Source organism: Pan paniscus, chromosome 3 (assembly GCF_029289425.2).
Source record: "Pan paniscus chromosome 3, NHGRI_mPanPan1-v2.0_pri, whole genome shotgun sequence".
NCBI classification, from domain to species: domain Eukaryota; kingdom Metazoa; phylum Chordata; class Mammalia; order Primates; family Hominidae; genus Pan; species Pan paniscus.
This window is the reverse complement of record NC_073252.2, coordinates 25,395,612-25,408,506: the sequence shown is the minus strand read 5'-3', so window position 1 is coordinate 25,408,506 and position 12,895 is coordinate 25,395,612. Positions and strand designations below refer to the sequence as shown.

The window sequence follows — 12,895 nt, the reverse complement described above, 5'->3', positions numbered from 1 at the left end:
ACTTTTTTTTTAGGCCCTACTTTATTCTGGGCACTGTTTTAGGTGCCCGGGGGAAGGGGGCACCGCAGCAAAAACCGAGGCCCTGCCGTTAGGTTAGAGAGTTTACATTCGTGGGTATGGGTGTGTGTGTGTGTGTATAAACAAACGTCTGGCATGTCACGTGGTGAGTGGTAAGTGCTATGGCTAAACAGTAGTGTCAAGGGGAAAAGGAGTGGGGCACTGCTATTTCCTATGGGGTTGTGAGGCAGTAATAAGTGTGGAAATGTATCAAAGTAAAGATCGAAGGTTCTGGCATCTGACAGTTTGAATAAGGCGGAAGCACAGACTCTGCACAGATCTCAACCATCCAACAGGACTGAAACACAGAACTTGGAAAAACCCACGTACCTGCTTCTTACTTTGCTCGCCCGGTCTGCACAAGTGCAAAATCCTCTCCTGAAGTTCGTATCAGGAACACCAGGGTTTAACTAGACGAATCAGCCGCAGCGGGGCGGGGCTAATTTCAGTCCCTCCTTTGCCTGAAGTCAGCGAAAAGCGCGGACTCCCTCGCGCATGCTCAAATACGCCAACTTCCTCCTGGAGCGCCATCTGAGAAGGTCTGCGCATGTGCACGAACGAGAAGTGTTTGTTTTTTTTGTTTGTTTTTTTTTTTTTTGTCCCAAGGCGCTGCCGTACCGTCCAGGCGGCGAGTTGCATTCTGGTTCCGTCGTGTGTCTGGCGTGTGGAGCTAGTGCTCCCGCTTATTCGCCACTGTCGCCACCGCTGTCATGAACCGCGAGAGCTTCGCGGCGGGAGAGCGGCTGGTGTCGCCGGCTTACGTGCGGCAGGGCTGTGAGGCCCGCCGCTCGCATGAGCACCTCATACGGCTGCTTCTGGAGAAGGTACCGAGCTGTCGGTCCCCTCCCCAGCCGCCGCGACCCCGGGGCTCTGGCTCCGCCGGGCGTCCCCGCTGGTGCTGCCTCACCGGCAGCTCTTTGCTGCTTGAGACTAGTCCCAAGTCTGTCTCAGCTTGGCTTGCCCTAGCTGATCGACTGCGGTCTGTGCCTTCTCAGCCTTGCCAAAGCCAGTGAAAGCCAAATGGTGTTGTTAGGAGGGGGTGTTGGGGTCGGGGTTTTGAGTCCCGCTGTTTCTAACTTCGGGATGCGGAAGTGAGGGAAAGTCCCAGTGTACTTTTTTTATTCGCGGAAAGGGCAAAGTTCGCACCTCCATCTTTCACCACCCTCAACGACTCAGAACACATAATGGTGTTTGTAGACTGTATGCTAACTCGAACCACGAGCTTTCCGCGGAACTTCACAGGTCTCCCTCCTGCCAGCGTTCATGTATTTTAATTTCATTAAAAGTTTTGTTGTGTTTTGTTTTTTTGAAACAGAGTCTCGCTCTTTCGCCCAGGCTGGAATGCAGTGTCGCGATCTCGGCTCACTGCAGCCTCCGCCTCCCGGGTTCACGCCATTCTCCTGCCTCAGCCTCCCGAGTAGCTGGGACTACAGGCGCCCGCCACCACACCCGGTTAATGTTTGTATTTTTAGTAGAGATGGGGTTTCACCATGTTGGCCAGGCTGATCTCAAACTCCTGACTTCAAGTGATCGGCCATTCTTGGCCTTCCAAAGTGCTCGGATTACAGGCGTGAGCTACAGCGCGTGGCCAAAATTTCATTAAAGTTTGACAACTACCACCCTTCTCCACGTCCCACCGCCCCAATCGTAACGCCCTGGTTTGAAGCATCTTCATTGGGGATGTGGTGTATTGGTTTTCAGTTAGTTTCACTTACGGAAATTTAAATATCTGAGTAAACCTCATTGTATGCATTTATCATCACTTCTCGAAATCTGTAAATAATTGTAATCAAATGTACAAACGTTTTGCCTCTTTGCGGTCTCTATATAGTGGTGAATTTATGCCTGAATTTTAGAAAACAAGGAGCTTGGCAAAATACACGTTAAAAAGACAAAATGTATTCCTGTAGTATTCTAGAGAACGGTAGTTTTATTAAATATAATCATAAGTTTTTTTTTTTTTTTTTAAGGGCAAGTGTCCAGAGAATGGCTGGGATGAAAGTACACTTGAACTCTTTTTACATGAACTTGCAATCATGGACAGCAACAATTTCTTAGGCAATTGTGGTGTGGGAGAAAGGGAAGGGAGAGTGGCATCTGCACTGGTTGCTCGTCGTCATTACAGGTATCTTTTTTTAAGTAGTACAGGAGATATATCGTTTATTTATTTTTGGTTCAAAATAATGGCAGCAGTATTCATCTTATTAGATTATCAGATGTCAGTTTGTAAACCACTTCTTCCCTGCTCTAATGGATATGTAAGCCAAATGCAACAGGGAGATGGAAACAATTTTATCTCAGCAGGTGCTTTTCAAAGACAATAGAGTAAAACTAAGTGGGGGTTACCCTGTCAGGTTCTGGGTGACTAACACAGGCTATACGTTTTCTTAGGAACGGTTACCCTAATAAACATATCTGGCTGTAAGAGTTCAAAATCCATTAAGGTTGTTTATAGCTTTCCATATTTCTTTTCTAACATTGGTAGTGTTTTTTTTTTAGAATGATTTATAGTTATCAACTTTAAATTTTGTTTTAAACTGTGTTTAAACTGAATCCCATTTTATAAATACCTCTCTGTTGCAATAGATACAGGGAAAGGTGTATTAGATTATTAAGTGACCTTTTTCTTTTGCATTATTGCAGAAAGCTTTTCATCAATTCTGATAACGATTTAATTGGTAGTTAATTGGTAGTTAATATGATCACTCATTGCTCTGTCCACTAACCTTTCTGTGAAATGTAAACTCTTTTAAATGAAACTCCTGTCTTCCATGCTTTTACATTATAATGAAAATTTCCTGGGCATCGTAGAATTTGTATTTCAGTAAAAACCACTGCAGTCAAAACTGATGATAATGCCTAACTTGGATGAAAATTTCAGTTAACAGTTTGCTGATAACATGGTTGATAATATATGTAAGAAATGTTTTGTACATGAGATTTCAGTGGTGAGGAAGTACAGCACTAGTATTCTTCGATAATCCCCCTATACCGAATTTCTGATATATTTGACTGTCAATTAGAAATTACTCAAATTACGAAAGGGTTTTTTATTTTAAAGAGTATTGAGAGGTATCTTTAAACAATGTATAATATCGTCTAATTTAAAATGAGATTTGCACACTGATTTTCTAGGAGCATATAGTTCTTTTAAAATTAAGGCAATATTTGAACCATCATTGGAACTTAGCCCAGTGTGGAATTAGGGGAAAAGTAAAGAAAAAAGATAATTTGGCCGGGCTCGGTGGCTCACGCCGGTAATCTCAGCACTTTGGGAGGCCAAGGCGGGCGGATCACGAGGTCAGGAGATCCACACCATCCTGGCTAACATGGTGAAACCCCGTCTCTACTAAAAATACAAAAAAATTAGCCGGGCGTGGTGGCGGGCGCCTGTAGTCCCAGCTACACGGGAGGCTGAGGCAGGAGAATGGCGGGAACCTGGGAGGTGGAGCTTGCAATGAACCAAGATCGCGCCACTGCACTCCAGCCTGGGCGACAGAGCGAGACTCCGTCTCAAAAAGAAAAAAAAAAAAAAGATAATTTAATGTTTCATGTATTCTAGTTTTCTATTGCTACAGAACAAACCACCCTAAAATTAAGTGGCTTAAAACATTTATTGTTACCTCTCATAGCTTTTTGGAATAACTGGGCTCAGCAGGGTGAGTATTGCTTTGGGTCTGTCATGTAGTTGCAGTCAGATACTGGCTGAGAGTTTAGTCATCTGAAGGTTTGCCTAGCATGAAAATTTCACACAGTCACTTCTGCTAGATTCTTCCTGGCCAAGCAAGTTACTAAATTCAGCCCAGATTCAAGTGGAGAGGAAGTAGACTCCATCTCTTGGTGTGGGAGTAGCATGTGGGCATAGGGAGAAAAAGAACTGATGGTGGCCGTCTTTGGAAACTAGCTATCACAGCATAATTGATGAAGTTATTTCAATTTAAGTAGGAGAGTTCCACATCATTAATAGTTTGTGACATATATCTGTAACAGCCAAATATTGCTCCTGGTGTTTTTTTGGTTATTATATTTGCATATTTGTACATTGTATTACTTGGAATGCTGAATGTATTTGTCCAGTTTTTGGCCCATTTTTTGCTTAGGTTCATTCATGGCATTGGACGATCCGGTGATATTTCTGCTGTGCAACCAAAAGCTGCAGGCTCTAGCCTTTTGAACAAAATTACCAATTCTTTGGTCCTGGACATTATAAAGCTGGCTGGTATGTACCGTCTTAATCATAATGCTTTTGGCTGTCTGGACACACACACACACCACTGACTCATTTCATTTATTATTGCCCCTTTCCAAAAAGAGTATGAGTGGCTTTTGAAAAGACTTCTTTTTTTTTTTTTTTTTTTTTTGAGACGGAGTCTAGCTCTGTCGCCCAGGCTGGAATGCAGTGGCGCGATCTCGGCTCACTGCAAGCTCCGTCTCCCGGGTTCACGCCATTCTCCTGCCTCAGCCTCCCGAGCAGCTGGGACTACAGCTGGGATCACCGCCACGCCTGGCTAATTTTTTTTTGTATTTTTAGTAGAGACGGGGGTCTCACCGTGTTAGCCAGGATAGTCTCGATCTCCTGACCTCGTGATCCGCCCGCCTTGGCCTCCCAAAATGCTGGGATTACAGGCATGAGCCACCGCGCCCGGCCGAAAAGACTTTTTTTTTTTTAAATAAAAAGTCTTTAGAATAAGATAGAAAATCAGAGCCATAAGCCCTGAAGTTGAATTTGGCATTGAGCTTCCCAAGAGCGAGTACAGAAACAGAAGCACTAGGGCTACGACTCTTACTATTTTATATATGAAATATATTATTTCCTCAAGAAGGATGCTGGGTGCTTAGTGGGATAACAGATTTCTGTTTTGCTTCTTATTTGTAGGTGTCCATACAGTAGCCAACTGCTTTGTAGTTCCTATGGCAACTGGTATGAGTCTAACTCTGTGTTTCTTAACATTACGACACAAAAGACCAAAGGCAAAGTATATTATATGGCCACGAATAGACCAGAAGTCCTGCTTTAAATCCATGATCACTGCAGGTAAGAGAAGTGTCATACATAATGTTTTAAACATCATAATTATGAAATTCAGATTTCTTATATAAAGATAGATAAATGAAAAATAAACTCTCTTCCCTATTGCTTTTTTAAAAGAAAAAATTGTAAAATATATGTAACAAAATTTAATGTTTGTATTACTCTATGCAACTTTTAAGTTTATGGATACCTAAATATCTATGGTTCCATAATTATTATTTATTGGGGGACCTTTGCTTATATACTAGTTAAGTGTACTGTTTTAATTGAAAATGTGAAAACAATTTTTATGCAAAATTTACAGTATACATTTTGTTTTCATAGGAGGCTTTTGTAGGCTATGAGATGGATCAGTGATCCTTAGGCTACTGAAATTTATTATGTTTTTCTTTAGAGGTAAAACATTAAGTAGATGATTGTGATTTGTTTCACTGAGTGAATTGTATTATTATTTATGTCCATCTCTGAAATAAAGTGAACTTTAAAATAAAACAGAAATATCACCAGAGAATGAGTCGACTTATTTTTCTGTGGATTGAAACTGAACTGGATTAAAGTGATCCTTTTTGTCATCAGTGTCTATGTTATTACTTCTATAGATATCTATTTAACATTTGTTTTCCTTATTTTCCAGAACTCATTCTTGTCATATCCAAGTGTTAAATAGACTTATGGTCCTAAAATTGTGTAGTAGTCCCTCACATTATTTTGACTAATACCAGTACTGAGCCGTGTATTTATTACCAGAGGAAGGTTAATCTACCAAAATAAATATTAAGAGTTCTTGTGTAGAATAGCATGCTTCCTAGAGTTTCAGGATCTTCCCTTATTTTAGTTCACACTAACATTTTGTTTTCTGGTTGATTTGGTTAGGTTTTGAGCCTGTGGTGATAGAAAATGTTTTGGAAGGTGACGAGCTGCGTACAGACCTGAAAGCAGTGGAGGCTAAAGTCCAGGAACTTGGGCCTGATTGCATTCTGTGTATTCATTCTACTACATCCTGTTTTGCTCCAAGGGTGCCTGATAGGTAAATGATTTGTGAATATTGTCCTTTAGCTGTTTATCAGTCTTTTAAATAAAATATAATATACTAATTCTCAAATATGCTTAAATAACACTTCACAATAAATAGGTGAATGGTCTGTTCTAAGAGAATAGATTGACCTTGTGGAGAAATAGCATTAACAGCTTGGGAAACCAACCATTTGAAATATAACAAGGAAAAACAACTAGTACAGGGTGGGGAGCTCCCTTTATCACCTGAGTCGATGCAGACCGTCTCTGTTTTCTTGCTCTTTGTCCTGTTTCTGATCTCTTAACATGTTTTTTCTTATTATTTAATAGAAGTTTCTTTTCTAAGCTAAATGTTGGGTTTACTTCTTTTCATTGCTATCAGTATTAATAAATTTAAAAAAATTAGGATTGTTTACTTTCAAATTTCTGTAATTGGAAGATTAACTCAGATTATACCTTAGGTGTGCATAGTGGTTGTCATTGTCTGCGTTTTGAGAATAATACAAATATTTAAGAAAATAAAAGCAAAAAGGAAAGAAAAAGCAAAGGTTTACTCTTCTAAAGGATAGCCACACATTTTTATTCTGAAAATGTAATAGGCTCATGTCTAGTAATACAGGTTTCTGTTTTTTTCTACAGATTTCTACAATTTTTTTTGTTTCATTTTAACATTTTGAATGGAAGTGGTAATAATTTGTAAGCACTATATTGACTTTGGGCTTTTCTTGTAGCATCAAATTATACTTTGGTTTTAATTCATGGAATTACATTATTTGGCAATAATGAATTCTATGTTGGCTTTTGTTATCTTACAGGCAGATTGTAAGAGACAGTTTTTTAACTATGCTCTTAAAAATTTACCTTGCTACATTCATGAGCCTGTGAACTCTATTTTAAGATTACTTTTCATATGCTTTGTGGTTTATTCATTACTTACCAATCAGCTTTCAAATTTGTATTGAAATATTAAATAAGCATTGTTCTTTGTTGATGGTTTTGATAGCTATAAAATTTTTAATGTGATAGAAATCACATTTTGAAAAACAGCATATGGATATTTGTATTAGTTGGATTATTTATCCTTGTGGATACTTTGCTTTCGTTTCATTTTGACTAACGTCTTTTGAATGTTTACGGTATGCCTGGCACAGTGTTAAGTGTTTTACCTGTATTATCTCCTTTAGAAAAAATTTAATGAAGATTTTTATTAGTCAGAAAAATTCTCATTTGTCACTGTTGTGTAATGAATATTTCTGAGTAAGAGCGAAGTTTAGGAAAAGGGTGATGCACAGTAATGTTTGAATTTCTGACTTTATTACATTTTAAAACCACATTTTGTTGTTTTTTTTTTTTTTTACATCGGCTTCATTCCTTTTAATTTTTTGGATACAGTATACATTTTGTTTTTATTAGTTAATCAGACAAAAACTATTGTGGAGGAAATTCACTTAAGGGAAATGTTGCAAAAAAGAAGGGTATTATTTCTTCTAACTGATAAACACCTTAAATTGTCTTCTAAGTTAGAAAACAATTTGATACATATGAAAAATATTTTTTCTGCTTCTCCTTTCATTTAATACTTCTTTTTTTTTTAACACACCCTAACCATTAACAGATTTAGGTAATTCAGATTATTTAAAACTACTCACAAGTTATTTTTTTTCTTTTAAAAATAGAGCTTAATGTTATGGAGCCTTATTTTCAAAGAAATTCTTTATTAAGGAATATTTTCATTAGAACACACACGTATGAAAGTGCCTTTTATTTTATGAAGAAAATACTTCTGTGTATCCCAGAGGTCTATTTTGTTAAAAACATCATCTGATTAGTTTGAAGTAACAAAAAGGATGTCTATATCAATTTGTAGGGTTTGTGAAAATGAATGATAAAATGAGTTTTTAATTCATAAGACTTCAAGCAAGCAAATTGATAACTTGTTTTTGGTCTGAGGCAAACTGGACAAAAAAAAGAAAACTTGTAACAGATGAACATAATGGTATTCCTACTTACAGTTAAAAATATATTAATGACATCTACTAGAAATAGGACATGTATTATGCGTAAATCGGTAATTCAAACTATATATTTGTAGTATATCCTGTCAAAAAGGACTTTACTTGTATAAAAATGCTTTCAAATTCTTTATACTTTTAGAAAGAAAACTTTTAATAATTTTACTAAAACATAGGATTTAGTTTTAGTTTCATAGCATGAAGACATTTCTATTAAAGATGAGCTCAGTCACAAGAAGTATTTGGCTTTGTGAAAGAACATCTATTTATTATGCTGTCACTGAAATTTATTACCTTACTTTGCATAAAGTTAGACTCTCAAATTAGATTAATATGAGAGGTGTAAAATGAAAAAGTAAGAGTAGATAAGGGTGGATTTAAAACCAGTAGCTATTTGGAAGATTCCTCAGTATCCAAGTTGTTGGAAAATGTTAGTTATTTTGGTAATGACACATTTTAATGTTCTGTATTTTTTAATACATTAAAGTCTATTTGAGAATGCATTTTTTATTTTATGAGATGTTTAATGTGAGATTTCTTAAGATTCCAGATATGCTAATTATTTTGCAGATACTAGCTTCAGTATGGTAAGCAACCAAAAGTGGAAAAAAAGAGCATACCATCTTGTGAGGGGTCATTATAAATAATCTTCTGGCTTTCTGTTTAGGGAATTTTTAATTTTAAAATGATTTATCATCTACATAAATTTTTGTATTTTTTTTTGTATATTGATAACATTAATTTAAAAGCCTTTTTAGGTTTATTCGAAAGAGCTTGCTATGTATTTCCAAGCCGCTGAATTACATGTCAAAATACTGCAATAGAAATTTCAGTGTTTGTCGTTTTTTTCCTTTGGTGTATATTAAGGATAACTATTAAATTTTTTAAAAACTTTCTGCACTATCATTTATAAAACACAGTGTGAGTATGTCTTTCTATTGAATATTTATGTTTATAGATTAGAAGAACTGGCTGTGATTTGTGCTAATTATGACATTCCACATATAGTTAATAATGCTTATGGAGTGCAGTCTTCAAAGTGTATGCATCTCATTCAGCAGGTAAGAGAGTTTAAAATGATATGTATGTCAAGGAAAAATTCATTTTAACATATTATAGGATTATTACTTTTTCTTACAATCTGATATAGTAAAACAGTTATTTATGACCATCTGCTTCAGGTTGTGTTAGGAACTTACATCTGATAATCTCTCAATAAAAGTCATTATTCTTTGATACTGTGGTGATAATTGGACTGATAGCTTTGGTAGGCTAGAATCAACATAGAAATACTTTAGTAGTTTAGCTTTTAACTTTCTGAGACTGTTTCATTACCTGGATTTTCATTTTTCTAATATACTGGATTATACCATTTAAAAAATATGATTTAGTCTATATTTAAGGAATTATTGTACCTTATTATCTTAGACTAGAAGTGACTTCATTTATAAACATGCTAGTATATAGCTGTGGAATTGGCAGGTTTTTGTATTTTTTTTTTAAGCATCAGCTAGATCCTGGTCATTTGTTTTAGGTTCTAATTTTGAAAATATGTCTTTGTTTCCCATGTGACTTATAATAAGAACTATGGCCTACAAGGCTTTGTGTATTCAGGCCTTTGCTGATTTGCTGATTTCATTTTCTACTGCTTTCCTTTTGCCTGCTGTGCTCCAACCACCCTTGCTGCCTTACTTTTTTTCCATTTTGTCACGTGCCTGCACTTCCAGGCCTTTGCTCTTGCTCATCCCACTTGCTGGATTGCTCTTCTAGAGAGTTGCGTAGCTTTCTTTAGGTCAGTGAGACTTCCTCAGAAACTCTGTCAATGATTGTTATTATTGACAATCAATAAACCGGTTACTGAACAAAGTGAGTGAATAAATGAAATATTGTGTTTATTTATACATGTATGATACAGGCTATATAGTTTGTGTGCATAATGATGTTAATATACATACTCAGTTTTGACATACATGTCAAACCCTATCTAACACCTCCCCCTTCCTTGCTAGCGTTTTCTAGTTTTTTATTTTTTTGAGATAGGGTCTCACTCTGTTGTCCAGGTTGGAGTTCACTGCAGCCTCAACTTCCCACGCTCAAGTGATCCTCCTACCTCAGCCTCCCGGGTAGCTGGGACCACAGGTGTGTGCCACCACACCCAGCCAACTTTTTGTATTTTTTCTAGAAATAGGGTTTTGTCATGCGGCCCAGACTGGTCTCAAACTCCTAGGCTCAAGCCAGCCTCCCACCTCGGCCCCACAAAGTGCTGGGATTGCAGATGTGAGCCACTGCGCCCAGCCCTTGCTAGCATTTTCTATCCTTCTTTTTGCTTTTTTACCATGTTCATTGATTTTAAGATGCTATGTTCTACATTTTGACATCTGAAATTGTGATGTCTTAATAATCAGTGGTGTCTTACAATGTTAATAGGCAGTGTTTTTTTTTACGTAGTGACATATAAAATAATGATGTTTCTTAAAATTGATGGCTCCTTGCTATTTTTCTCCAGAACACTTATCACCATTTGATATAATGTTTGTTATTGACAGTAATTAGAATTAAGGTTCTGTTGGGGTAGAACTTTGTTTTGTTCACTGCTGTGCCCTCAGTACTTAAGACAATATCTGGTACGTAATGGACAATTAATAACTGGTCTGAACAGTCAGTGAATAAATAAAGTATTGTATTTATGCATGTATGGTATGGACTACATAGTTTGTGTGCATAATGATGTTAATATACACATACAGTTTTGACATACGTGTGATTTGTGTTATGTGGGCATAAGTTATTCACAGATTACCTGTGTCTTGCTCCAATATGGTAAATGCTCTGAAGCACAATAGATACTATCTAGTACATTTTTTGTCTTTTATATTATTTTTAGTATACTAATATCATCTTTTACATAAATGTGGTTTATATGAAATAGTAATCACTGATTTGCTTAATTTCTTTACTCAACTTTGTATCAGTTAGGATGTCATTGGCAGCAAGTAACAGGCACCCAACTCAAGTTGGCTTAAACCAATAAGGAAATGGATTAATTTATGTAGCAAGTCCAGAGGTGGAGTGGGTTGTAGGCATGGTGTGTTGGGATTTCTTAAAACCTTTAGAGAAAGACTGTTTACCATTTCCTTGGTATTTCTTTTTGCTATTCCTTAACTTTTTAAGGCTTCTTCACTTATTGTAGACTAGGTTATATCTAATTTGTATGGTCATAGAGGAAGGGTGTACAATTTTCTACACTGGAAATCTTGAAAAACATTTTATTTCAGTGATTGATTTTTATTCCTCCTTTCCCTTTCCCTCTTGCTCTTCTTCTGTATAATTTTTAGTAGCTTCTCTCCTTTTAAAAGTCAAATACCATCAGTATTACTAAAAGTTTAGGAAAATGAGGAAGGAGTAGAAGATCACTCATAATGCTATTACCCTAACAAATACCCTTAACAATTTATGTATTTGCTTTTTCTCTTTTTATATGCATATTGTTTTTACATAGTTATATTCATTGTGTACATTTAATTTTTTTAGTGTTATATTTCTGTACCCTTCAGATGCTATAAAGTTTTCATAATGATCATTTTAATGATACAACATATTTTTAAATACTAGAAAATTTGGTGGTGCACTTGAAGAGGTTAAAACTAAGAGAGGCTGGGTGTGGTGGCTCCCCTCTGTAATTCCAGCACTTTGGAAGGCTGAAGCTTGTGGATCACTTGAAGCCAGGAGTTTGAGACCTCCCTGGGCAACAAAGCAAGACTCCATCTCTACAAAACTAAAATTAAAAAAAAAATTCTCTGGGTGTGGTGGTGTGTACTTGTAGTCCCAGCTACTCAGGAGGCTGAGGCAGGAGAATGGCATGAACCCAGGAGGCGGAGCTTGCAGTGAGCCGAGATAGCCCCACTGCACTCAGCCTGGGTGACAGAGCGAGACTCCGCCAAAAAAAAAATAAAAGCCCCAGAATACAATAAGAAAGGTGCTCTTGGGGTTGCACATCCCTAATACTCTGCTTTGTCATTACCTCTCTGCATTTGGGAGGTGGTTTTACTAAAATTTTAACCAAAAAATAAAACTATAAGGTGGATGAATAAACTTTTAAATGCAGATATTGTTGCAGATAATGTATTACCTTCTAAAGTTGACATTTGTTAAAAAATTTCTTTGATACCTAATATCTGGGTATGTTTATGGAGTGCATATGATATTTTGATACATGTACAGATTGTGGGATGATTAAGTCAGAGTACTTAGGCTATCCATTATGTGGCATTTATTATATCTTTTTGTGTTGGGAACATTTCACATCCTCTCTTCTAGGTATTTTGAAATATACAATACATTGTTGTTAACTATAGTCACTGTACTGTGCTGTTGAACATTAGAACTTATTAAAATGGACATTTCTTTAAAACAAAAAAAGCAAATATATAAACATTCTATTTTTCCCAAATTGGCCTTCACCAAAAGAGGTTGTGGCACTATTGATTTAAATCAAATGAATACTTGAGTCTTGTTGAGTGCAGGTTGCTGTTTCATGACATTCTAAAAAATTAAAGTTAGCCTTAATTCATCTCAATAGTCCTTATTGTTAATATATACCATTTACTACACACTCTCCATGTGTCAGGCATCCTACTAGGCTTTTTTTTTTTTTTTGATACGGAATCTCGCTCTGTCGCCCAGGCTGGAGTGCAGTGGCGCGATCTTGGCTCACTGCAAGCTCCGCCTCCCAGGTTCACGCCATTCTCCTGCCTCAGCCTCCCGAGTAGCTGGGACTACA

At 36.8% G+C, this 12,895-nt stretch overlaps 1 protein-coding gene across 2 annotated transcripts in view; it reads left to right on the top strand.

Annotated features, from left to right (window-relative positions):
- The first annotated feature begins 671 nt into the window (after window positions 1-671).
- SEPSECS (Sep (O-phosphoserine) tRNA:Sec (selenocysteine) tRNA synthase) overlaps window positions 672-12,895 on the top strand; it is a 41,196-nt gene continuing 28,972 nt past the window's right edge. Inside the window, exons 1-7 of one of the 2 annotated variants that reach the window (XM_055111252.2) lie at window positions 688-881; window positions 1,373-1,627; window positions 2,028-2,182; window positions 4,158-4,276; window positions 4,934-5,092; window positions 5,963-6,116; window positions 9,074-9,176. In XM_055111252.2, coding sequence (XP_054967227.1) covers window positions 768-881; window positions 1,373-1,627; window positions 2,028-2,182; window positions 4,158-4,276; window positions 4,934-5,092; window positions 5,963-6,116; window positions 9,074-9,176 — 1,059 coding nt within the window. In that variant the 5' untranslated portion in view covers window positions 688-767. Of the gene's footprint in view, window positions 882-1,372; window positions 1,628-2,027; window positions 2,183-4,157; window positions 4,277-4,933; window positions 5,093-5,962; window positions 6,117-9,073; window positions 9,177-12,895 lie in introns of both variants that reach the window. The other variant, XM_003826835.5, reaches the window with a different exon arrangement.